At 37.0% G+C, this 27,865-nt stretch overlaps 1 protein-coding gene across 8 annotated transcripts in view; it reads left to right on the top strand.

The window, feature by feature from the left end:
• The window catches only part of TENM1 (teneurin transmembrane protein 1), a 579,532-nt gene that overhangs the window by 311,595 nt on the left and 240,072 nt on the right, over positions 1–27,865 (top strand). For 7 of the 8 annotated variants that reach the window (XM_061446104.1, XM_061446106.1, XM_061446107.1 and 4 more), the window contains one exon: positions 22,369–22,647. In XM_061446104.1, coding sequence (XP_061302088.1) covers positions 22,431–22,647 — 217 coding nt within the window. In that variant the 5' untranslated portion in view covers positions 22,369–22,430. Of the gene's footprint in view, positions 1–10,800; positions 10,866–22,368; positions 22,648–27,865 lie in introns of all 8 variants that reach the window. The other variant, XM_061446105.1, reaches the window with a different exon arrangement.

The following is a 27,865-nucleotide window of genomic DNA, read 5'->3' as shown; positions in this document are numbered from 1 at the left end:
AGGTTAAAAATGGCTGTGCAAATCAAGGTTCTCCTGTCCAAGGTTATTTTCTAAGCCACATTTTGCTTGGGATTTATGTATTTCTGAACTCTAACAAGTTTTCTGTCTGTGAAGGTAACAGCAGATGTTCTGTAGAAGTGCTTTGCTCATCTTCTCCCCCTAGAATGTGTGTTAGGAACCCACAGAAATGGAGACTTAGGAGATCTGATTAGTTCCTGGATTACTCTTTGAAAAAAAAGAGGAATCAATTTATTGAGCCTTTTTTGAGTGTAAATTACTGGCATCTTTTTTGGTTAAATAACTCTCGTCAGCATCTTCAGGTGGGTAGCCAATGAAGAGCTGTCCTGTGATACAATATTTTACACATTTTCAGGTAAATGAAAGATAAAAAGCAACAGCTAGCATTTGAGACATTATGTAGATTTATAGTGCAGTTAGAGAACTTCAGATTCGTCTGTAAAGTGATGACTACATTACAGTGAAGGTTTTGTGTATGGGAATATTTATTTCATCTATGACACTTGCCACTGAATTACATGTAGTTCTTTGTAAATTTCTGCATGGATACTAGCAGTCTTTTTATAACTGAGTAATGCATACTTCTCACTTTGCAGGGAAGAAGTAATATAGAAAGGATGGGACAAATGTTTCTGAGCATATGGTGAATTTACTAGGCCTTCATGAATGATAAACCTGTTAGGGTTGCCTTAGTAAGTAGTTAATAAATATTTTCCATAAATTACCACTAATAGCTTTCTGGTAAGGTGTAAGCAGATAGGTTGATCTGCCTATACTGTGAGGGTGAGATACATGAGTAGAACACAAATAAGCCTATGTGAGGAAAATGTAGATGAGTCTTCTACATACTAATTTCTGCCATAGTATTTTGCTTAGGAGGCAGTAAATAATTCTGAATGGATTCCACAAGCAATAGGAGGAATTTTGCAGTCTTTCCGACTGGATAAAATCCTATGGTTTCGCTGTGACAAATGTGTTTTACCAAAGCTTACTGCAGTACCAAGTCTGTGTGTTTGCCTTCACGAAGTAGTGTGGATTGCAGTCCTAGAGACATCATTTTTCATCATCTACAAACATGAAAATAACTTCAGTAAGCACAGCAGCCTCATGTACTGTTATTGAAATGCTGCCATATCAGGATGTGCGTCATGTATATCCATCTTTAAAAAGAAGAAGGAAAAAGGAGAGAGAAGGAGGAAAGACCTAAATTTGGAAATATTTTTGTTAAATAAACCAATTTTTTCCCACCAGGTGGAAATGCTGTTGAGAAGATCATTGATGGTTAGTGTCTTTCTGTTTTAAAGCTGACCAACAGTATTGCTGCTACATGTACATACGCATATTTTGAGGTTTAGTTGTTTAATCTGGAGATGGTTGTGTTATGTTATCAATTAAAACATGTATTCGGTTTGTTTATTGAGTTCTCTTAGAATAACAGTGCTATTCCTATATCAGCTTTGTGGCAGTGCAGAGATAACACTTCAGATAAAAAAAACCTGGGATGTAGGTCTGCATATGTTTGTGTATTGAGATATATCAGCATTTATGAAAGAATTTATACAGTTTTTAGGTGTTAATTCTGATGTGTTTTAACTATCCTCATAACTACATGTCCTTGTAAAAAGCCCCTCACCAGCCTTCTTGTCAGTAAGTACTAGAAGTCTGCTGTAAAGTCTCCCTTGCTGCCCTTGAGCTTTATCAGCCCATCTTTGCTGGTGAGCACAAGGCTCAGCAGAGCAGCGCTCCTTGTTGACTTCTCTATCACTTGGAGACAGAAGTTATCAAGGCATTCCATGAACCTCCTGGCTTGCTTACTTTCTGCTGTATTGTCCTCCTAAGAGATACTATGATGGTGAAGACCCACATGAAGAGCGAGGAGCAGGACTTGTGAATGTGAAGCTGTACCTGTCTGTCTATAGAGGGCCTAATCTGCTCAGTTGGGCAGCCTGCAGCAGACCCCCCCCAGTAATGTCCCCTGTCCCTGCCCTCCCTTAAATCCTGATCCAGAAGGTCTCAGTCAGCTCCTCATCCTTCCCCAGGTGTAGCTCCATGCACTCCAGATGGTCATTGAGCTAGAGGGTGACACCTCCTCCTAGTCACCCATCCTGTCCTTTCTGAAGAGCCTGTACTCTTCCATTCCAACACTTCAGATATAGGAGACATCCCACCGACCATCCATGATGCCAATTAGACCGTAGCCCTCCAGACATGTGCAGTCTCAAACTCATCTTATTTCCCATGCTACATGTGTTTGCACAGAGTCAGGCTGCCAATGAAGCTGACTTACTGGCTGGAGTAGCTGGAATTCATTTGTACTGCCCTTTAGGTGCTCTCCTGATGGCACTGGCATCAAGCTGGTAGGGCAGTGGATGGACTGAGGATCCCCTCCCCTAGCAACCTTAGTTGTATGCCTCTCATCGTATTTGAACCCTAGCCAGCATGTGACTTTGCTGTTAAATTGATAATTAATCGAGTATCCAAAGAGAAGGAATACAGGAAGCTTCCTTCTCTGGTTAGCTGTAACCATGGTATCTGAAACCTTGTCCCGCATAACTCTTTTTATGCCTTTTCTGTTTGCTTTTTTTTTTTTCTGCCCCAGAAAGAGGTTTTATCAAAATTTCTACAGCTTTTCTGTTTGCAGTGACACCCGAGTTCATTTCTTATCATTGAGAATACACAGTTGGATTTTTCTTTAGTTTAGGGAAAAAGAAAAAAAAAAAAGCCCATGTTGAAAAGGGAGATGAATGTAGCTCAGAAAATAACAAGAGAGTATCTGTGTGTGCTGAACTGCTATCTCATTGTATAATCCTGTCTCTTTGAAGGTTTAGCTTTTCTCTGTAGACTAACAGCATATATAGAAATGTCCGTTTAGTAGCACTAAGCTTTCTAGTGCTATTCTTCGGTGTGATAGAAGATTAAAAAGAAATATTTGGAAAGTGAATTAATTAGTCCGCAGTGCTTTGTGGTGGTGAGGTGTTATGAAGGTACTTGGCTTTAACAGAGCTCTGGGTTTACTGACTGTGGTAAATATGATGAATTCTGCAAAGTGGCATCTACCTCTTGGCTGTAGCTCACGGCCAAGGCAAGAGCCGCAGATTCTGTGATTATCAGTGGCTTCTCCGATAACCTTGGGCGAATTGCATACCCTGGCTGTACCTCAGGAACGCTTTTCTGTAAGGTAGGATTTTACATCTCCAACTGCTGCCTTTTTTTTTGCCCCACCAAGCCAGTTTTGGATGTGAGACTCAATATAAGGTACACTAAATCGACCACTGTGTTTAAAGCTTTCTCTGTTCAGAAATTGGAAAAAATTGTGGGAAAGAATTTCTGCCTCACATTGCAATACAAAACTTGTTTGCAATGATGAATAAGCAAAAGGTTCAACACCCCAAAATTCCATAACTGCCCCTGCAGTTATGTGGGCTTCACAAGGGACAAGAACAACTTTTCAGTCCTCCTGAAATATCTTGTGGTCCCCAAGTAACAGCCATGGTATGTGTTACCCAATTGACCATACACCAAATGCACATATTCACCTCCTGATCCAACTGGTACAGTTTGCAGTCTGTCAGGAAGAATTGCTAAATCATTTATAAAATATCATGGTGATCCATACATAAGTTCTATACAAAGCATGTGAACCAGGTAGTTTTTACTTGTCTGTAGTTGGAATATGGTATCAGGTAACATTTAAAACATGTGAAGGAGTGTGATGCTGGAGTGTGGTGTAGAAATTATCTGGGCATATGCATGTACGTAAACACATATGATTCATATGTGTTACACATGACAGTGTTGCCACCTATTGATAGAAATCTAAACTTCACATTGATGTTTAGAATGTATTTTTTCCAACATAGTTAAGGTATCCTCATGAGACTAGCAAAGGATATATGTATTATTTATGGATGAATAGCTCTTACAGGCTCTAATAATGCCATAATGTTATGAAGTAATGGGTGCTGATCAGAAACTAAGAAAGGATAAATGTTATCAAAGAAATCTAAAGCTGCTGATGCTTTTGCGTAACTTAAATGTATGATCCCATTGTCAGTGGCAGCTCTTTGATAAACAAATTAGTGTGTCTGGTCTGCACCTTTCAAGCTGATCTCTGTAATTTTCATAGGGATAAAATGAACAGTGGAATAATGAGCTAAGTAAATTGAGGCAGTATTTATAAATGTATGACTGCTTAAGCTGTACTTCAAAAATGTGTTTGGAGTCAAGTTGTTCTCTATTAATTGTACTGAAGAGGAGATAAAGTTTTATTTAGAAAATAAACAAATACCCATTGGCTTTAAATCTGATACTTATGGTGAAAAATGAGTATTATTTGGAGAATAAAAAGCTAGTTAATTTGCATTTCTGTTTGAGAAGACTGTTTTGTTCTGAAGAAAAATGGTTTTGGTTTTGGAAAACAAATGGAAATTAATCAGAAGTTGTCCAATACATACTGGGAACATTTACATGAAAAATGGATAGAAAAATGTGAGTGCTGATTTATAGTTGGTGGAAAAGAAAAATCACCAGTGAAATATTGTTTTTGTAGCCATTAAGCTACATGAACACATGTGCAATTGCCTGTCATTCTCTTGAGCAATCAACATTTATTCTAAATTAGGGCTTTTTTCAGTATCTATCAGTATTAGCTCTGGGATAAGCCCTTTGATTTTGGAGCTGTGCAGCAAAATGTATGATCTTGTTTTGTCTTCCCTGACAAAAGATAAAGAACTATAAAGAATAAACTTATAGGTGAAAAAAAGATTATTGCTCTTAAATCCAGGGAAGTTCAATTTTGTGTACTCATTGTAATAGATCCATCAATTTGGACTACCTAGGTGGTAGCCCCAGAACTTTATTTCTGTGGTAAATACCATATATTAGAAAGGCATAGTATTTGTGATAGCAAAGTGCAGCTTCTTAGCTAAATTCTATGTCAGAGTTTTAATTTCTGCTTGTAGCTGTAACATACATCTGTATAACAGTTTGTCATACAGATATCAGCATGTAAAAATCAGCAAGTCGTAAGAACTGTATGGCCTTATCTGTCTCTCATTTGTCAAGAGCTGATAGGAAACATCCGTATTGCTTGTTCAATCTGTTAACTGTATGTATTCACCCAAGCTAAACTGACAAGTGGAATGTACCCAATAATACTAGACTATGGAGATGACCTTTGCTAATAAGGCAGTCCAAGTTACATCGCATGTGGTGTACACTGAACCACTTCTAATGAAATGGTATTCTGAAATGGCTTTGTACCATTTAGTCATATTACTATCACTATAGATAAAGGAGAAGCAGCATATTTTCTTGAAAGTAATCTTAACATTTCACAGAAAGTAATTCAAGCAATAGATAATATTGCTTGAATTGTTGAAGGAGGTGATCCTGCCCCTCTACTCTGCTCTTGTGAGACCTCATCTGGAGTATTGTGTGCAGTTCTGGTGTCCTCAACATAAAAAGGACATGGAACTGTTGGAACAAGTCCAGAGAAGGGCCACGAGGATGATCAGGGAACTGGAGCACCTTCCGTATGAGGACAGGCTGAGGAAGTTGGGGCTGTTCAGCCTGGAGAAGAGAAGGCTGCGTGGAGACCTCATAGCAGCCTTCCAGTATCTGAAGGGGGCCTATAGGGATGCTGGGGAGGGACTCTTCATTAGGGACTGTAGTGATAGGACAAGGGGTAACAGGTTAAAACTTAAACAGGGGAAGTTTAGATTGGATATAAGGAGGAAATTCTTTCCTGTTAGGGTGGTGAGGCACTGGAATGGGTTGCCCAGGGAGGTTGTGAATGCTCCATCCCTGGTGGTGTTCAAGACCAGGTTGAACAAGGCCTTGGGTGATACGATTTAGCGTAAGGTGTCCCTGCCCACGGCAGGGGGGTTGGAACTGGATGATCTTAAGGTCCTTTCCAACCCTAACGATTCTATGATTCTATAATAGGGGAAGATTTTTTTTTGTTGTTGGGCACTAATGTTTTTGAATACAGTCTTGTCTTTTGGTTTGTGGAAGGAATGGGAAAACCTTGACACTTGCATGCCCTAGAAGTTAAGGCTTCTGAAGCACCTTATTTAGGGGTCTGATGTGTTTATTAGGAATGTCCAGCTTTAAAATGTATAACTTTTTAAAATAAGCCTGTAAAAATAATAGTTGGCTTAAAATGTATCTTTTTAACTACTGTAATGCAGTGGAAAAGTTTAGTATACATAGTAACATGTGAGAGATGACATTTCATGTACATACTTTTCAAAAACAAAATTGTATCATTATTAATCTTCAGACCTTTAGCTGAGCTATGTCCAGACCTTGTTATGGTATCCGCAGTCTGACAAACAGGGAACCTTTCTGTGAAGTGGGAGGAAAGGATTTGTGGCATCTTCAGGATGAAAGAATAACCATAGAAGGGAGCAGAGAATATTGGAGAAAAAGGCTGCCTGTAGAAGAGGAGTGGTTCTGAAATTTGGGGGTTTCAGTTAACTGCTAGTACAGGAAGTTGCTGTAAGAAGAGAAGTCATTCTATTCCTATTGAAATATTGTTTATCTTATTTCAAATGACAGTGAATTTGAACATGCGAAGAAATATGTTTGTTTTGAAAAAAAGGATTAACATGGCAACAATTGTAGCCCCTGATAGCTTGCTTAAAGGTCTTGTTTAAATCTCTTACTAGACTTAGAAAGATATTTGTTTCCTTTATGAAAATGATAGGTTTAGAGTCTTGCAAGGGAATATTTGATGAAATGCTTTGTATTGTATTATCCACTTGTGGATTAAGATTACTGAGCTGCTGGAAAATGCTGTGGTAGTCCAGAGTTCACAACCTTAATCTGATTAGTCTGTTTCTAATGATTACCTTGGATTTATTTATTTATTTTAAATCTGGGAGACCTTAACTTCTTGGGAATCTGTGCATCTCTTCAGAGATCAACCTAATCCTGCTAAAAAAACCTCTGAATTACGAAATCTAAACTGACTCAGGAGTTCACTGATAAATGTTACTCAAACAGAAATAATCTTTTATTGGTTAGCAGTGTAGAGGACTGGATGTTCAACTGGAAAACCTGACATTTAGGAGGCCTGTTCTTTGTTTCTTTAGTTATGTTCTTGGAATAATATGGACCTGATGCAAAGTACCATGTGGTTCAGGCTGTGCAGTCCCAATATCCTGATGTTACTGTTCTTGTCAGTGCGAATCAGTAGTGATAGATTTCTGCATGTTCTGTTGTCATTGATTTTTCTCAGTCTGTGTTTCCTGAGCAGGATACTTCTCATGCGCAGAATGCTTCATTTTTTACACGATTCTTAAGCAATCCAGTTAACTTTTCACAAATGTATTTGTTATTGAAGTTTAGAGATTAAATTTATGATATGAGAATGAGTATCCATTAGCTAAAATCTCAACTAATACTTTTAAAGTTAGCCACACAGATGACTAAATGCTTTCTTATCCTGTCAATGCAGGCAATACATTTACACCAAAGGATTATTTTTAATTAGGAGCGCCAGTATTCCTAGCAGATCTATTTTCCATTTTTATGTGGTAATGAAAATGTATTTTGTGTTATATTTGGGTTTCTTGTTTTGATGTAAAAAGGCATTTGATAATTATTAAACATTTATTGATCATTTCTTATAAACATTTGACTTGGAAAATGATAATCAGACTAGATTAGTAAGTTGAAATTTGGTAGATAAACACATGGCGCTCATTAATTTAAATCTTTAACTTCCAGTAAATATGATAATGTTTATTACATTCCACATTTCAGCCAAGATATTTATGCTATAAGAATTCAATTCCTCATGTTTCCTTTTGTGTTTGAACTCATCAGGGAGATAAATTTACTTGGTGTTTTGGTCAACTGATTAATTTGGGATCTGTGTGCACCAACATTTGGATGTTACCCAAAAAAAGTAATGAATTCCTAACTCACTTTTTTAACATTTTGGATGATACACACTTTCACTAAAATACTAACTTGTCTTTTACTTCCCTTGTTCTGAATAGATAAAGGGGGATTTTTTTTAATTCCAAACTCACCTAATACAGTTTGTTATCTGAATTGCTTTTGGACTGTAATACGGCTTAAGATGGTTTAAAGCCAAATTATTGAAGTAGCTCAGCCTCCAAACATCTGTGGTTGTAAAAGGGACCCTCTCAAGATGCTAATAAGACACTTTTTTTTTTTTTAGTATTTCTCCCAGTGCTTTTGCAATGGCTCTCTTTAGTGCTTTTATTTGAACTTCAAAGAGCAAATCACAGGATTACATTGCTAAATGCATTAAGTTGGAGTCTGAACTCATTTATGCCACTGTGCGTCAGTGTAATGCCCATCGAGATTTAGAGGAATGCATGTGGATTTACAGAAGAAATGCAGATTTTAGGAAAATGCAAGTTCCCACCGCAGGAAAAAAAAAAAGGTATTTCAAACTTTCATAATCAATCAGGTGGTGGGTATGGCAAGTCCTGCAATTTCACTGTATTTGCTCATATTCGAAATATTATTTAGGGATAATATTGAGGATGTCCTTAATTGTGTAACTTGTAAATTTGGAATCTTAATGAGCTCATTTTTCCAGTAATAAATTATGAAACTATGAAGTAAGAAAGCATTCACAGTTCCAACTGCTGTGTTTCCAACTGCTTGGTTAGTACAACCACATTTTCCTTGTGTTTTTTCTTTAATATACAAAAAGTCCTGTCCCCTGCTGAAGTGGAGGGTTGTTTATTCTTTTGTCTGTTTTGCTAAGGTACCAGCGTTACAATGGTTTGAACACCTACTAACTTCCTAGATGCTGTATTTAAGTGAGAAACTTAAGTAGGATTGTCACTTTAAAGAACAAAAGACCTTTTTACTTTGCAACATTTTACAAGACTACTGTCGTTTGACTTAACAAAAAAGGTTTGATGAGCTAGAGGGAAATCATGCTTTATTCTCAGTAGTTTTAAGAATTCAGGTTTCACAGAGAGTCCCAGATCGATGTGTTGTCGAGGCATGACTTTTCAAATGTAGAATGAGCTGCTTGTTTCAGTAAGAAGAAAATACCTGGACTACTGAACTGACCTGGAAGATCAATTGAAATGGAAGAGTTCAAGAATAATGAATGCTTTAGGAATTAAAGGTGAACTCAAAGTATTAATTAAGGGGCCAAGAATTTAAATAGAAACACCTGTGTGTTCTGACACAAGCAGCTCACTGGCCATCTTGGTATTAGAGGTAGCAGTATCTTGAAACTGATCTGGTGAGCCCTGGAATCCTTGGTCCAGTTCTCCATGCGTGCTCATCCTTAAGTTTATTTAAATCGATTGAGTGGTGTAGTTGTATTACTAGGCGGCAGGATCTGTTACATAAAGCTTAGTGTAGCTAAAGTTTAACTTTTTTTTTCTTTTTTTTTTATATTTCATTAATTGCAGAAAAAGAAACTAAGTCTCTTTTCTCAGTCTACTGATGGTAATTTTTTTCCTTCCTTCAACTTTTCAGCTATTTCCAATAACAAGTTGACTGTTTCCTTCTTTTTGTTAAAATGGCACTCTGTCAGACCCATTCAATGTTCTGTTGCCTAAATATATAGATCAGCTGAAGCCACTGGAAGAATAATTATTTTCCCTTCCAAGTGTTCCAGCTGGGATGTCACCCTGGGACCAGATTCCTCCTGTTCCCAGAAAAACACCTGCAAAACAGTGCAGGTGCTTTTCTATCCTTGGTTTTCTGGCAGCATCTTTACCACATGTGATTCAAAGTTGACTGTTGTAAGGATTGTATGTAGGAGTAAGAATAAGAGTTTGATATTTATTTATTTATTTGTGATTAGGTCTCCAGTCCTGATTAAAACTTAGCTGAAAGTCTGTTAATAATGTGTTTGAGAATTGTTGGAGCTGAAATGAGGAATAGGCCATCTAATGACCGTTTTAATAGCGAATTTTATGTTAATGTTTATAGTTTAGACTGCACATTTCTTTTCCCTTGTAATTTTATAAGGGTAAGATACAAAAATATAAGTAGATTTTGCGTGTTGGAGGAATTTCTGTGGTTTTTGTAGCAAATAAAAATTAGTTTAAAACCCTTCTACTTGCAGTACATTTGAAGCCTAAACATATATATTTGTTTGTAAAAGCCATAAACAAATATGACCATTTGAAAGCTAGATGCTTAGAAAGTGAGCATGTGTTGGAACTTGTGTTCTAGTAGTATATACAGACTTCTGCTTTTAGCCAAATGATTGCATTCTGCATTTCCTTTAGTTTGGGTGGGTTGGTTGGGTTGGGATTTTTGGTTTATCCTGAACAATGCACTTTGGATCCATAATTATACAGGCTACTGTAGGTGCATGTGAAGCCTCTATTTTCTTTGGTCATCTTCAGAGGAATTAGTGCAGTTATTTCTCAGCTCTTTTTTTATATTATTGGTAATGAGATCCTATATTTAGTTCACAGTGAATTCCAAAGCCAGTATTGGCTTCCAAAAAAATTCACCTTGACAGATTACCACAGGGGTGTTGGAGCAATCAATATATGTAAACAATTGTTTAGACAATTTTGCACAGTATTTTCACTAAACAGTAGCTTTGTCCTCTCAGAAGTATATAGGACTGGTATCTCTTAATGCAGGCGTAGCCCCAGACGTATTTCACATGCTGACAGTCACTTGGGCATGAAGTGCTTCTAGATGTATATAAAGGCCTTCAGCTAGTCTTCAACCAAAGATTTCTTTTTCTGTGCAACAGAAGAAATTACTATTTTATTTTATTTTGAATGTTTGGCACTTTCCATTTCTTTTCAGTGTAATGTAATAGCAGAAGCTCAGATTTAAGCATTTAAGAGAGCAGTGTTCTTCACAAGATCAACGTAATGCACGTTTCTAGTCTGTCTCCTTTCATGCCTATAGTCCAATTTTACCTCCATGTTACTAATGCCTTCAGTGCTAATGTAACAAACAATGTGCTGGGAAAATAGTAGCATTTAGGAAGGTGTCTTTAAGCTACACAACTTTCCTTCTTAGGCAGATGAGATATTGATTTGAGTCATCTTTAGTTAACAGTTTATAGAAACCTTCTTTCCACATAGTTAATTGCCAAACATTGAAACTCCTGAACACCTAAATGCACTGAAATATTTAGAATTCTCTCCAGATCAACAGTGATGCCAGATGCCTTCTAGGAAGCTTATTGATGTGGCTACTTGTGAGCTAATCTATGTGTGTAAGTAATGATTTGCGTGTTCTTTTGCCTCTGAACTTATTTTTAAAATATAATACTCTGTTGCAGATTTATAGTGTCACTTTCTTCAGGAACGATGTTCGTCATTTAGAAATCCTCCAACACTGGCTTGCTCTGTTGTGCAGATCAGCAGTGGCTTCACTAACATCACAGCTACGTTTTTCTGCTTCCCCAAGCGTCTTGTTCATATAAAGCAAAGCACAGTTGAGATACCTGTGCTCAGTCTTTTCATTACCATGCTGTCCATAAAACAAGACCAGACATGCAGATTACTGCACAGAATGGAGGGGGGATATGGGGTCTGCTGCAAAGCGGTTATTTTACACAAGACAGCATGACCTGGAGTGAGTAAGTGTGCAGGGCATATTTCTTCCTGACCTTTTACATGATTGTGTGGTGGGGCAAAATGCAGCCGCCAGTGACCAGTTCTGCTGGCAAAGGCTGCTTGCAGCTTTGCGTGTTTTCAGGTGCATACAAATGTAACAAACCAGGGTTTGAAACTATGGGGTGAGAGTTAATGGCCCTCTGCAAATGAAAGCAAGTTTTTTGGAAAAAATGAAATCCCTAGCAGAATTGAAAGGCAGATGCCAGCCTCATAACCTCAATAAGGAGGCACTTAGTAAGGAAGAGTATAAAAAAGGATGTCCACTGAACCAAGTATAATGCAATTCAGCCATAGGTTAAAGGAAGGTCATTTCTTGCCTTCTTGTTTAGAAAGAGATAGCAGAGCCCTAACATATAATTGTGTTCTGTGACAGTAAAAGGAACCTTTTGGTACTTTGGGAAAAGAAAGTGACATTTTTCTTGCTTATGAAAGAAACACAGCTTCACATTAAATGTGTGCTACAGTGCTCCCAATGTAAATAGAATTAGCATGAGTGGAATTGTTATCCTCACAAAGTCCCTGGGGAAAAATGATTCACCAAGACAACAGAACATCCTAATACTAAGGCGGGGATAATGATTCTGATTTTTTTTTTTTTTTTCAAATGCAGCTACTATAGGAGTGTGTGTATATACACATAGCCTTAAAAGCAACAGACAAGAGCCACATATTTCAGTTTCAACCTCCTCTTTCTTCTTGCTGTGATTTTTCAGATGAAGAAAGGGAGCTGAGCTAAATGGAGTCATTGCACGAGTGCTAAGGAGAATGTATTCTTGACAAGTGCTTTATCAGGGTGGTCATCGCAATAGTAATGTATTAAATATATGATATAAGGGCTTAAGTAGCTGAGAGTTTTGAGACCTGTTCCAAAAAAATTAACTGGCACAGTTTCATTTCTCCTGACTGTACACAGGGTAGGGTTGTAGTTGTCTTGGTCTCCCTTGGTAGTCGCTGGGGATAGAGGCTATTGATGTCTTTCTGGTGGTTCATCTTCCTTCCAGCAGCTCAACAGGAGAGTAGGAGCACTTGATTTCTTGGATACCTCCGCTTAGTTTCCTGTTTATTGGGAAAAATGAGTTGCAGCAAACTCTCATCTACTTTTGAACTGAAATTGGTTATTGCAGAATATTGGTTTCCAAAAAATTTGCCTGCTTCATCTGTTTTGTACTGTTTGTGAAAAGACTACTCTTGATAGTGGTGCCTAAATTAGAAGAAAGGACAATATCTGTATCAGAAGTGCTTGCACTGAAAGACCCGGGGAAACAGGAATTGAGGAATTGGTCAATAACTCCTCATTGAGATGGTTTTGATCCTGTCTAGGACTGTTAAGAGGTCCTAATGAGAAGGTGCTTTCTATAGTAATGGTTTATTAAATACCACAACTGCTTGTTTTTCAGAAATATTTTTTAATAGAAATGTTTATTTTCCATTAAGGAACTGGTTTTGGGTTTGTTTTTTTTGTTTGTTTGGTTTGTTTTTGGGGGGGTTATTTATTTATTTTTTAATACTTCAAACCTTGTGTGTGCTTCAGAGCAGTTACTGTAGTTCTTGGCTTTTTTTCATACCTAATTGAACAAACTCATGTTCAACCTTCAACCTCTGTCTAAATTTGTTTGGCTGAAACTCCATTTTCTCTCTTCCACTATCAGGGAAAGCATACATGAGAAGAAAGTAATCAGCTTATCTAAATTAGCTCTACCAATGGGGGAAAGAGGGACAAAAAAATAAGATTTCAGAGGCTGATTTTAAAACCAGGCAAGAATGCAATTGCAATTTACCATGTTAGACTTGTTTAAATGTAAAGTCAGTGCCTACCTGTTAGTGTATTTTTGCAGAAGAAGTGCTATATGTTACGATAAAATCATTCACGAAGATGCAGGGAAGAGGCTACTTGTAATGAGAGTGCAAAAATTGTCCATGATGCTAATAGGCAGAATATGCAAAAATGTGAATAACACTTAATAGAGGAAATTATTTCCTGTTCTAAAGTCCAAATAAAAGAAGGCTCTGACATAAAAGGCTGTTATTCCCCAAATACAACAAAGGTATAATTGTATGTTTTTAGTCGTTACAGTTCCTTGTGTAGGTGAGCCTTTATACATAAATCTGGGGAATATTCTCCCTCTTCAGTGCCAGCACAACCTGCACTCTTTATGCAGTGCTAAAGAAAATGGTATAATAAATTTGTGAAAACCATAGGGCTGTGGATGGAAAATTTACCTTAAATTAATCTCTGCCAAGAAGGCTTCCACAGACTGGTAAAAATGGATAGATGCATAATATACTTGCAGTTTGCACTACAGAAGACTCACGGTACTTGCAGGAGAAATTTCTAGCAAACATCCTTTACAAAGGATTCTCTATTGAAATGAGAACAAAGGTTCCACTAGAAAGATCCCTGAGGATTCAGATGTACCTTTTCATAGGTGACATGCTGGTACAAGTCAGTTCTCAAGGGGTTGCATCAAGGCATAAATCAGCAGTAATTTCAGCCCTGCAAGATCATAGCACTATCGTGAACAGAAAGAAAATCAATCTGACTCCAGCTCAAATAATAGCAGTTCTGGGAGTCACAGTATATAGTACAAGTCCATTGGGAGGGTCTGCTTGTCAGAACAATGGCACTTGAAGACACTGAATACTTTGACAGACATCAAAGCAAGAAGAAAAGGAACAGTAAGATCAGTTCTCAAGCATGATGGTATCAGGCACGCAAATAGCAGCCTGAGTGATACTTCAAATGAAGGTGATGCAGATGTTGGTCTTGTGGTCAGGCAGTAGTCAGGTCTTCTTGCAAAAAGTACTTCAAATGCCTGAAGAGCTTTTTAAGTTTTAACTTAGTAGGTGATGTCAAAACAACATAATAATTGATGCTATTTCTTCCCAGAGTTAGAAGAGCAGAAGTTAAGAAAACTTAGCATGTAGACTGAAAAGTTCATTTTCTATGTGTAGTGAATAATAGTGGCATCATAGGACTTACATACTGCTGGGATAAACTGTTTGAATATCTGTATATTGAAAGGCAGAAAACTATAGATCCATATGCCTACTATAAGTGCCTCAATGTTTTGAGGCTATACTGGAAATAAACACATTGCTGAATCGATGCTGCTTGTAGAAATCCTGGAAGTTGTAATGTAGCAAAAATAAATGACCCCCAAAAGGTCATCAAGCTGGATAAGAACAAGCTACAGCAAAGCTCAGGAGTAGAACATACTGGAGTGATCCTAGTAATTGGCAATATTCAGCCAAAGGAGCTAAGCTGGTGCCAGGGTTTTATTTCAGATATTTTTTTAGGTGGAGTATTTGGCCTTGCAAGTGGAAAATTGAGGAGGCCACCTCAGATCCATCACAATATCTTGTGGGATCTGTTTCTGAGAGGAGAATGAAAACATAATAATAATGCCAGGAGCAAACAAACAGAAAAAACTACCATGCAAATTCCCTTTTTTGTGACTTTGTTCACTGTGCTGTCAACTGAACAAATCTTTTGTCTCATCAAGTGTGATGGCACTTAGGTTTGTTATGCTTTGATAGTCCATAAATACTCTGATGAATAAGTCTTGTTTGTTCAGTGAAGACTTATTCCCTTTATTCTAATTAGAAACAGGAAAAGTGAAAACGTAGTCAAAATTGTCAGCCGAATGTTTTTAAATGGCCATTGTCAAGGCATCCGAGTATCGGTGGCAATCTAATACTTGAACTGTTTTCCACATGTTGCATGGTATTGATGTGTGGTAAATTATTCTCATGCGCTAACCTTATTGTGGTACAAAATTTAAATTGGTATCTCAAAAAATTAATAATAGCAAAGTGGAACATGTTATTTTCAATTTTTGTAATCTCTGAGCAACTAAATTGGATTTTAAAAATTACATTGTTGCTAATTAGGTCTTACTGGGTCTTCTTAATTAAGCACACAGTTGGAAAAGAGACATAGTAATAATTATCTCAATTTGATGGCTGTACAATTTGCATTATCAACAAATAGCCAAAGCACGATTCAATTTTCTTGTCACATATAAATAAATACAATACTTGCTACATGTCGTATTTTCAAACAGCATCACTTCCAAAAGACAGTACTTGCTTACTCCTAGATGAAATGAAGATTCAGTTTTTCCTATTTGCATATACATTATTACATGTTTACCTCTCTGTTGTTAGATAAATGATAGCACTTACATAGTGTATGTATATATATAAAAATATAAAAAAAGTGATATTGTTTACCTCTTTAGTTCAGAAGAGGTCCAAAATGAAGCTGTTTTCATTGAACTTGGAGACTTCACTTAGTAACTTGATTTTAGGTTTTTACAATGCCAAGTTAGGCTCTTGAAACCAAAACAGTAATCATGATGGTGGAGAGCATCCTGAGTTTCCATTGGCAAATATTTTAACGCTTCATCTGGGTATGTTTAGTACAAAGAATTGCCTTGTATATGTTTGAAATGTCCTGAAGACTTCTGAGAGATCCATATGGGAATATTGATTCTGTAATCTCAACCTACACTTATATAGGCCAAACTTCCTTTACCTCTTTCCCTATACTCCCTCGCCATAAGTTGCAAAGGCATTTGATGATGTGCCCATGTGTTCCATACCGAATCTGTAGATGCCAAGTGCTTGGCTAGTTTTGCTTAAGCCCGGACTTTTTTCATGTTCTTCAGGATTCTTAGTTGAAGCATCAAGATGCTGGGATACTTTTCACAGTTTGAAATTAAAAGTTCACACCAGGAATTACTTTGCAATATAATCAGGAATTATATTCCCTAAAATACTTTTCATCAGAAAGATCTATAGTTGAGGAGGTAGTCTGAACCTGTCCAGGACATATCACCAATAATCATGATGTATTTTGTCCCACAGCAGCAGAGTTTGGTCTTTCGTGTTTGAACCTCCACTAATTAGGCTCACTAATATTAAATCGTGGGTTTCCGAAAGTAACCATTAGGGGTTGTGTGATTTTTAGAGTCAGTGGCAATTCTCCAAGTAAAGTGAAGGGCAATTGTTGGCCAAGAATTCTGTATCACAGTTGAGTAGCTGACATAACGTATGTTTTTCAGTTCACTTTCAGTCTTGCCATATGTCACAAAATACTGCAACAACCTGACTTTCCTTGCCATTTTATTCTGCTGTGTTTTCCCTCTGAAACTTTGGATAAAATGAGCAATGCTTTGAATTACTTTTGTTAACTAGAATTAGATTACTTTGACTAATTTCTAATGAAGATCATTAAATGTTAAAATGAACCTTATTCCAGTTGCATCTATCACAATGACAGATATAAATGTACGGGCAAATGCAATCCATCCATGGGTTAAACCAGCGCATCCTCTAGGGAGTGTGTTAAACCCGTGGTATGTTCCTGAAAACCTGATTGTGCATTTACATACCTGATTTAGAAATATGTAAACCCCCATAATCTCACATTGTTTTCTTTTATCTACATATTGGTTCTTTGTGAGGGGTTCTATGTAGTCCACTTGGAGGAACAACACAATGTCTCTGGTTCACAGTATCACTCATACACAGAGAAGTACTGGGCATGTCATACCTAGGGATCCACATTTCATTATGTCATATTCAAACATCTATTGACGTTGATATTTTATGATCCACAGGAAATGTTCTTTTGAATTTTGGTTTCTTGTGTTTTTACAAATTCTCAGTTTCTTCAGTCAGTCTCCGAGGGATTGCTTTCTATTTCTTTTTCTCTTTCTTGATTTTAGTATGAGAGTCTTTTTCTTTCTTTCCAGTGGGAAGGAAAAAACTTACCTGCTTCCGTCCTGCAGACTTAACCAGAGTTTCCATAGTTCTTTATCCTGCGACCTATTCCATGCATCGTCTAGAAACATAATTTGTTCCTGCTCTAATGCCGCTCAACTGTTTTATCAGGCATCTCTTTGTGTGTGTAACTGTTCTGTGAAACAGAGAACTTTAATGATGACATAAGGTCTTCCTTTGTTTATAATATCTGAACAGATATTTGAGTGAGATACTTTTGAAGTTATGTACAAGGTCAGAATATTGTTTTTTCCCTTTGCTACTGCATTTCTCAAAGATTCTCAAATAAAGAGTGTTTCCTTTGTTTTGCCTTTCATATTTCACAGGTTTGTATTTCAGAAAACACTTGCAGAATAAAGGTGCTGTTCTTTTTGCCTTCAGCAATCCAGATCTGAAATACCTGCTTGGTAGTTAATTTCAAAAACCAGTGGTCTGTAAAGGTGATAGGCAAATGGTAGCTTTCAGATAAAGGGTATATGTTAAAAGAAAAGAAATATAGGAGAGAATTGAGCAAATCTGGAGCTGGGTTCTGTAGCTGATTGAACAGTCCTCAGAGAATGAAAAATGGCATTACAGGAGGCTGCCTTCTGAATAGGTTTTCAATACATGTAAACAAGGACTGTTTCTGGTTATATTTTAACATTATAACTGCAATTACATTTTAATTTTGTGTAGTTTGGAATATCTGAATATTAGACATATTGCTTAGTTGAGGCCAAAAAAAGGTTACAGATCTTCATGTTCTTACACTTGTAAAAATCAGCTACAGATTATTCATTATTATCCACATCCTGACCTCTAAACAAGTCCGGACTGGGTATGTGTAACCAACTGGGTATGCCACTGGTAATTTGATGGGGTTGATAGTGGATAATTAGTGTGGAAATCGGCTCATTAAATGGGCACCCTGTCAGAGCAGCCTGATAAGAATTTATGCAAAGCAGTGTTAAGTAACGTGATGTCTGTGGTATCACTGTGTTTGAGTACAGAGCCTGTATGCAGTACAAATGTGTACAGTAAGTTTTCTTATAAAACAGCTATTCGTTAGTATGTGCACTGCAAACAGCCTCAGCCCAGGCTTGCTCATCAGCCATGGTTATCATGGCATTACTGCATTTTGGAACAAGTGGGCTTCTGATCTAAGCAGAACATGAAAGTTAGGTGTTTGATGTAAGAGAGGTTTGATGCAAGTGAAATGTGAAAATAGCTTGTAATAACATGTACAACATGTATTTAGAAACTGGCATAACTCATGCATTAAAAATACAAATCTATATTCATGCTTATATCAGTTCCAGTATTTAAAAGGTGGCATTTTCCCATCTAACAGAATTTTTTGACTTTTTTTGAATTTGCAGAAGTATTTCATTGTGAATTTGAATGATTAGTTGTGTATTCTTTTTCAAATCTAAACTATATAGACTATGCGGTTTAAAGTATGGTTGAGAATTACTTGCTATTCAGTGCCGAAATATATCATTCATATTTGTATATTTATATGAATAAATAACTTTTATATATTTTTTATAATATTTTATTAAATATTTAGTGAAAACTTCAATGACAGAACAGTGATGGAAAGGTCAAAAAAAGTGCTATTTGTGAGGAGGAGCACATTAATGCAGTTGCACAAAGGTCACTTACAGGAGCTATAAGCTTTTATGAGACTTTATCATTTTGCTGACAAGGTCAACTTGATATTGATCGGTTGGGTATTTTGTTTAGTTACTTGAAGGCCATTTATTTGAAGAAACAACCCATGTAAACATCCAGGCACTGTCCTTTATACTCCTGCCCTATTCCAGCACTTTGTGTTGCTTGTTGTGTTGTCCTTTTCCAAACAAAATATGAAATATGGCTGAAGTGTTTGATGTCAGTGTTTAAATTCAGGTTATCATAACATGCCATCATTCTTAAATTTAACTGAATCTCTTACTGTAGGAAAGCTTGGAAGATTTCGTCTGTTTTTTATCATGTGGTCCTGGTTCATAAAAGCATTTATTATAAAAAAAAATTATGAAGTATTTTTCCAGTTCTCACAAATAATTTATCGCCAGTTTTTATATCAGGCCAGGTAGCTGTGGGTTTATGAGACATTAATGTCCTAGGCAAAACCAAAGGGAACACAAGTTTAGTCCGTGTGGGACCGGAAATCAAGGTTTACCATGACATTTGTCACTCTGGTGCTATATCTCCAGCTCATATGTGAGCCATTGGCTCCACAGAGCTTTATGTGGCTTTAGTAAAGTTGGGCTAGGGAGGGAAGGGAAGACTTAGCCAGGTGAGGTGAAGATTTTCTTCTTTTGGGTGGTGAATGAGTAGGCAACTTGGGATCCGTCTGCATTACATCTGCATCCTTCAGCTATACAGGGTATATAACTTAATGGTATGTCTTCCTGGACTTTTGCAGCATGCACTTAAGACAGTGAGTGTAACAGCTCTTTGCTTAAGTGGCTTGGTGGGCAGTATTAGCTGAGAAAGTTTGGGCTGTGGCTTCACATGCATAGTCCAGGCTGCCCCTGTAGCTGGTCATGTATGGCGATGGCAGGAGTAGGGCAAATGTGGTGACAAGGTTGTGAACTCATAACTTGGTTGTGCTTTTTAATCATTCTTGCCATTAAGTAACAAGGAATAATAAAATCACAGTCTCTGAGGGACTTTCATGGATCTTTTACATTAGTTTAGATTTGAGAAAATGCATGTCCTCAAGCATTAGAAGATAGCACATACAAAAGTAACACAGTTAAAGAGAAGTCCTGGAATATGTAATGAATCTAATATTAAATGCTTATATTAAATAATTTGATCCCTCTGCTGCCTCGGTTAACATCATCAGACATTTTTGCTATGAACTGTTCTCACAAAAAGTGAAGACTGGTTATTAAACTTGTTTTAAAAGAATAAAAACAAGTAGTAGGTAGTTGTTTTTCTGCGGCCCAAGTTTACAGGTCTCTGTGTGTCCTAATAAACTTTTGTTATTTGTTTAAAAAACCCCAAGTCGGTATTGAAACCTCCTGCACAATGGATGTGCACAAGGTTATCTTTTAGGAGGAACTTCTACGTAAATTTTGTCTCCATAAGTCAAAGTACACATGTATGCTGCTGATCTTTCCAGCCATGAGCTAAATTTGTCAGGTTCATCGTTTTGCACTTTTGAAAGTGAGATGCACCATGTACGTCTGAGGCCGCTTCCACTTGTTGCCTTCATGGCAAAATTTATTTCTTGTCTACTGCATCTTCTTAGTAGAGGCCTGTAATTTCTCCTCATTTTCCTCTGGCTTTTGTAGCATCATTTCCATTTGTTCTGTCAGGCAGGATATATAGGAGAGCTTTTTCCTGTCAGTAACCATTTCTACAGAGTCATTGGGTAATCTTTTAAGCCAGCTGCCTGCTTGTAAGTCACAGCACCTTTGTGTTCTTCTGTTGCACATCAGACTATTAAAGCGACTCATCAAATAAGTACTGAACTTCTTAGGGAATAATAGGCAGTGTTGGCAAATAACAGTAAATTATTTAGGCAAATTGCTTTTGAGAACAGATAGTGCTTATTAATAACTTGTCTGCAGAGGCATCTTAATGCCAACATGATACAGTGCAGTCAATCCAGAGCACAAAAACTTGTCTTCATTGCTGAAACCCCGCAACACACTTGTCAGCAGCCTTGGTCTCTGCCAGACTGGCAGCTCCCTGGTTTATCCTTTTAGTTCTCTTTCTCTTAAAGATGTTTTTATTAACCTGGGTGCTTTCAAGCCCACTTTCTTGACTATGAGATGTGAACTGCATTTCATTTTTGGTTTTGTGGTTTGTTTCTTTGGTTTGGTTGGTTGATTTTTTTAATTCTAGAGTTTTTTATCCTGGTGTGAGTAGTTTCTAAGAGGTATTCCATCTCAGGTTAAATGACTGCATGAAACTCCCTGACTTTTTTTGTTTCAAGAAGCTCTTTTTCCAGATAGTGTCCTGAACTGTAGTGAAGGTGTGCATTCCATGGTGTTAACCTCTGGTGGAAGGTGGTCCATTCAAAAGCATTGGGAGGACACATAAGCATGAGATGAAGTTTTACTGTGCTGGAGCACTGTGACAGCTACCATTAGTTGTTTCTCAGAAATTCAGATAATTTCAGAAGCTAAACTTGTCTCTATAGCCTTCTAACAAAAAGTGCTTTTTGTGGTTTTTTTTATGTTTATCTTTTGTGTGGTTTCTCTTTTTCTGTGAAAAAGTGCATTTGAAGATCCTTATTTTGCACCCACAGCTGGCAGTGCATGGAGTTAAAAGTCCTTGTTGCAGATTAGAAATGGGCTGATACCAAACTGGATATTAGACTGACTTACCTCTGCTGCTGACCTTAAAATCATTAAGCAGCTATGATCAATTACTTTTTAATTAAGCAAAATCTCTTTTAACTTCAGTGGGTTTGGTCTTCTAGCAATAGTGTTTACAGCCGCCTTTATTGTTACATTTCTTTTTCTAGGTTAATAGCATCTATTAATCATTAGGAAAAAAAACCAAAACCAACCAAAAACCAACCAACACAAAAACCCCAAACCAACCCACCCCCAAACTTATTTTAACAAAGCTCCCTGTTCCGGAACTGTGCTGCTGTAAAAGGTGTGCTATAGCCCCTGTTACTCCATTGCAGAGTATGCGTTAAAATGAATGATGGAAATAGCTTCATGAAGGCAAGGTTACAGGACAAGGGTTCAGACAGGAGTTACAGAGGAAAAAGTTGCTTGGTCTAATGGGCTAGTGCTTAAGAGCTTTTATTTCTGTCTTCAAGTTGCTGGTTTTTTAATTCTATTTTTAGAAAGTACGACAGTAAAACAAGACGTGTTCAGATTCTTTCCTGGATTATAGTGACATTAGTATCATTTAATTGGTTTATATCAACTAAAAACAAAATTGGGTCTTTGTGAGCTAAACTTATAAATAATATCTGAAATGGCTCATTGTTTTTGTTTTCCAGGACTATTTCCTTAAGGAGTTCCAGTTGCTTGTTTTCATGACTTTGAGCCTATTTGATCAGAGATGGAGCAGATGGACTGCAAACCCTACCAGCCGCTGTCAAAAGTGAAACATGAAGTGGATCTAACTTACACAAGTTCTTCAGATGAAAGTGAAGATGGGGGAAAGCAAAGGCAATCCTATGACTCAAGAGAAACTCTGAATGAATATAGCCAAGAGCTACGACTTAATTATAATAGTCATAGCAGAAAAAGAAAAAACATTGACCAGTCCACACAAGGTAAATTATTTATTTTGTCTGCTAGCTATGGTTATTACTTTCTGATTACTTATTATGAAACAATACCATGTTGTCAGCAGACAAGCAAACATTTTGTTTTCAAGGGCTGCAATAATAACCCATTTTCACCTATTTTAAACCATATTGTAACATCAAAAATTTAGGAATTATTTTTTGAAGTAAATTTGCTTTTCTAGCAGGATGGACTGGCTTGTGTTCTGGAGACCATCACATGATAGCTGTAGAATCGTGTGGAATGGTTAGGGTTGAAAAGGACCTTAAGATCATCTATTTTCAACCCCTCTGCCATGGGCGGAGTAGCTGCTCTTCTTATTAATGCTGACTGATGAATTATTTACTACCTTTGCATAAATTTTATGGTGTAAAATCAACACTGAGTTTGTAGGCTATCTTTGCATGTCCTTGCAAAGCCTTTGAATGAATTCAAATACAGCAATTCTCTAACAGAATTTCTAATCACATAAATAATCAAGTCATATAGAAACTGCAGATAATGTGTGTTTATAAGAAAAAAGCCAACTATTAAGTTTCTCTTTCAGCCTTTGCCTGGTAAAGACAGAGGTCTAGTACAAATAACGTAGAGCTTATGGTGGTTGAGTTAGGGTTAAGGAAAGCTACTGTTTCATTAGAGATAAAAGCTAAAGACTGAGACTAAGGAAATGGAAGGAAATGAGCATATTTTTCTGCAGCATTGACTGATATGCTGCTGTTAGTGGAAACCCACGTGCTGCATTTAACACACTTTGTACAGACAAGTGGTTTATGTGTTGCCTTTTAGCTCTGTCACAGATTTGGTCAGGATGGTGGGGCAGGGAGAATATTTGTAGGCATCAGAGGGTGTGTTAGAAGCAGCAAGAGTCCTGTCCCCATAAAGGTGACTGCAACAGGGCTCCAGGGGAGTCACTCCATGCTCTTCAAGGAAGCGATTAAATTGATCATTACAATGTGGCCTGTGCTTCTCAGCTAAAAATTTTGGTATTTATTAAAAACAAAGAAAGCGCACATAAAAGAAACAAATCGCACCCCCCCACCCCCCCCCTGCAGCACAGTCCCTCACTGCTCACTCAGAAAAACCTCCAATTTCCTGAATACTGAATTTATTTTTTATTTTTTTAACAAGAAAATAAAAAGTGGGCTTTTTGAAGGTAGAAAATTTGTCTTTTCTGTGATGTGTAAATTAATGCAAAAATTAGCATGGCTGTGCTGTGTAGATCTTGCAGCCTTTTTTTTCTTACTGCAGATATTCTGAATCAGGTAACTTTCATAATACTGCTGTTGTCTGAAAGTACCTGTAGTTCATGGGAGACATAATAGCTAGCTGCCAGAGACAGCCTCAGTCCATGTACATATATTCCCTCCAGAGGGTTACAAAACTGCAGTATTAGGAAAGAAAAAGTCATGAATACAGATTTCAACGAGGTGTTGTATAGAAAACTAGACTGACACATTTGATTACATATAAATGACTTGATCTTGAATTATGCTATGAGAGTTTGGTTAACTAAGATATGGCTATTTTGTTGTAACTGGAGATGATGTAAATGTATTTGTAGATCTACTTAAAGCAACTACCTCATTAGTGTTAACTGTGACTATAAAAGCATAGCCTCTGCGTTGCCCTCAGCTGCTGAAGAGCTCCCTGTTCGCAAAGCTTTGCTGCTCTTGGTGTTCATGTTAGCTATAGCATCACTAGCTTGGGCACGTATGAAAGGGTAGCAACCACTTTATTGTAGGCACGAAAAGCCAGCTTGTGTGTCATATGTTAAATTTATCCTTTCAGAGCAGTACTTCTGAAAGAAATCACATTATTGATTTCGGACAAATGGTCAAATTAGTCTGCATTTCTGCAAGAAGTTGTCAGGTATGAAGTTAACTCACTTACTCGGGACTGGCCTGTTAGGAAGGAAATTTATGCTTGTGCAGACCAACAAGTATTTCATGCTCATGTAGTAAGGTGATTTTTTGGAAAAATATGCCCCAAGATTTTTCCATTGGAATTATTTTTTTATGAGGTACTGTATGAATTTGCAGATTTTCTTTTTACAAGCATTGTAAATTCTTCATGTACTGCTGCAGAGTGCACTATGAAGCTTGATGTCTATGTTCAAAGAAAATCACTTATGCCTCTAAAGTAGTATGTCAACATGCAGGGCAGCACTTAAATGCTTCCTTACCTCTGGGCACCTTCTTTCATGAACTGGCTAGGTCAGTATGTTACTATTTAATACATACTGCTTGCTTTATTGTGTTATTGAGCACAGAAGTGTTTTTAGAAGCATATACTTGTGTACTGGTTTGTAAGGGTGGAGTTGAACTTTGCTTGTACTAGAAATCACAGTTTTCCCCTGTGACAAATTCAGTTTTGTATAATGGAGTTGGTAAATGCGTGCTAAGTAGATCTCTGGCTTCTTGGGATTTTAACCGTGTACCTTTCTAGTGGTTTAGATCATACAGTTTTCCTCTGCCAAGTATTGAATCTAAATATTTGGCCGGGCAAGCAACACAGTTTTGAAATATAAACCTGGTTGAGCTCAAAATTGAAGAGCAGAAGAGAAAACAAGTCTGTAAATCTGAGTGTAACATTTCAGACTTCAGCCAGAGTCAGATTTGATTACAGTTCTAGTGTATTATTCCCAAAAGGACACCAGGTTCATGGTATGGGGTCTGTGAATTGGAAAGTTTGTGGTGATTCTTGGTAGTTGCTCAATCAATACCAGAAAAAAAAAAGATATTCAGTTTTGGACTCTAAACCTGGCACGAATCCATAAAACTGTAGATGGAATTTGTTTTGAATCAGTTTGTTTCTAAAATTCCTCATCAGAATCTTTAACAAGTTTTTCTGGTGTTTGACACATCTTTGGAATGTAAAAAAAAAAAAAAAAAAAACAAGAAAAAAACCCCAGAAAATCAAAAATCCCACAGTGCCCTTTTTCAGAGAGCAAGAGTGCTGTACCATGCTGTTGCTTAAGCCTGTTGCGTTGGAAAAATCCACATATTAAGAGTAAGGGGGCATCCATGATTTTATCCTCAGATAGTGACATTTTTCTTAAGCTACAACCGAAATACCCTGTGCTTAAAGTGTGATGAATTAATGGGTTGCACAGGAAGGATAAAATCTATGAACTTCATCTGTGAAAGGTGTGAGAATAGATGAGAAAACAGACACATAGTAACAGCCATGAATGAAGTGATAATACTGAAGAGTGAGATAGAAATCAAACAAGCTCTAATGATGGAATGTGAGAAGATCATTTCAAAATAAAAAAAGAGACGCTTTTAACAGGAACAAATTTAGGGGTATCTGTACTGATCTACTTGGTTTTGTGAAAAAAAACCACAAATTTAGATGTTTATAGGTAGTGGAAGAATTTATATTGGCTACTTAGGGATGATAGGTTATAAATTAGACTAGGCAGTCATCTGAATTTCATATATAACTTCAGAGTAAATGTGATTTATTGCTTAAAGTACTGATATATCTTAGCAATTTCTGTGAAGTTTTTTGTTATGAGCAGCTTGACTATTTCATTGTTACTGTCAATATTGGGGATTTATTTCTATAAGAAGTTGCAGTTGAAATCTGAGATTATGTAAAATCATTATGCGTGGGTATTTGTGTTTGCATATATAGACAGTCTGTTTAAACCAGAACTCTACATGGCATGAACTCAAAGGAAACATTTTCAGTTCTCCAGTATATCCTACAGAATTGATAAGCACTGTTAGTATTTTGCAAAACATGTTTTCTGTCAAAGTTTTTTTTTGAAAGCCCATGTGATCTTGTGAATTACACAAAATTTTGTTTTAAAGATTGAAAACAATACCTAAAGATAGAATACTGAACTGCTTCAATTTTTGAACAATTCCTGAAATTGTATCTCAACTCTTAGAATGATTCTTTGCTTGATTTCACACATCTGATAGATAAAAATACAAAAGGAAAAAGAAAAGAAAGAAAAAAAAAAAACAAACCTCTGAGTATGGAATTAATCTATTGGTTGAGCAATGATTTCTAGGTGTTATTCTTAAGGTCCTCCTGGAAAGTCCAGTGCAAGATAAGTTGTGTCTCTGGAGTTATTTGCATCAGAAATTTGTAGTTATCTGACAATTCCAGATTGAAAAAATAACACCAGAGACCGTTTCAAGCTGAGCTACGTTTTACTGGCCTAACAGCTGGGTGGAAGCAGATACAAAACTCTTCTGACAAAGTGCCATTGGCTGCTGAAGAGTCAGTGCTAATTGCATAATGCGTCCATGTAAAATACATTTTCTTAGTCACTGGAATCTTCAGGCTCCTGAAGATATGTAAATCTGAAATCCTCTAAATCCTGGCAGGAAGATCTTATGAAGTAAATTCCTGGCAGACCCAATATCATTTAATTTGGGGATATTGGCAAACATAGTAAATTAATTCTTGGAAGAATTGTTAAACACAGTGGTCTGTACTTGAAAGAGATGGGGAAGAGTTGGCAGAAGCCATCAGAAATGTTGTTCTTGCTAGGAAATTTATTGATGGACCTGGCAGGAAGGAAAAAGTTCTCGTAGCTGTACCATACAGAGATGGCATGTCTAGCTTATTTATGACATGTTTACATCTTTAGAACTGTTTCCTCCACAGTTTTCTCTATTTCCTCTAAAGCAAATGTGAAGGGAGCTGTAGTCTATGAATACTGGCAGTACAGGAAAGGTTTATGGCTTACATGTTAATTATAGATTTGTAGAAGACTCTAATTTAGAGGAATGAATTCCTGGTAGGATAAGCATCTGGGATTGAGTCATTGGCATGATAAAGTTTATTGATCGTTAACAATATGAGCGTATGGCGATAAATTTCTGGTTATACAAACATGTATTTCCTGGCAAGGTAAATATATTGAGCTGCATTAGGGCTAAGGCAAACTGGAGCTAATTCCCAGCAAGAGGATCCAATAGTGAATGTTTTCTGGCAATGTGGGGGGAAAAAAATCAGCATTACTAGTTCTAGGAAATGATGTTTTAATGCTTCAAACAGAATGAGCCTTTTCTGCTTTTTAGACCAAAAAGTAAGGAAAATTGTTTTCTAGGACGAAAGCTGCAGATTGATAACATATTAAATGTTTTGTAGTGATATGAAATTATCTTCATGAGCAGTAGGTAGATAGATCCAGCTAAATGTTCGCAGTCTTCTTGGATGAAGTCAGCTTCATGAAGAGGTCTG

Source organism: Pezoporus flaviventris, unplaced genomic scaffold (assembly GCF_033815535.1).
Source record: "Pezoporus flaviventris isolate CSIRO_AGI_PZ_B2104156 unplaced genomic scaffold, CSIRO_AGI_Pfla_v1 ptg000005l, whole genome shotgun sequence".
In the NCBI taxonomy this organism is placed as follows: Eukaryota; Metazoa; Chordata; class Aves; order Psittaciformes; family Psittacidae; genus Pezoporus; species Pezoporus flaviventris.
Note: the sequence above shows the minus strand (reverse complement) of the source record. Positions and strands in the feature narration are given on the sequence as shown.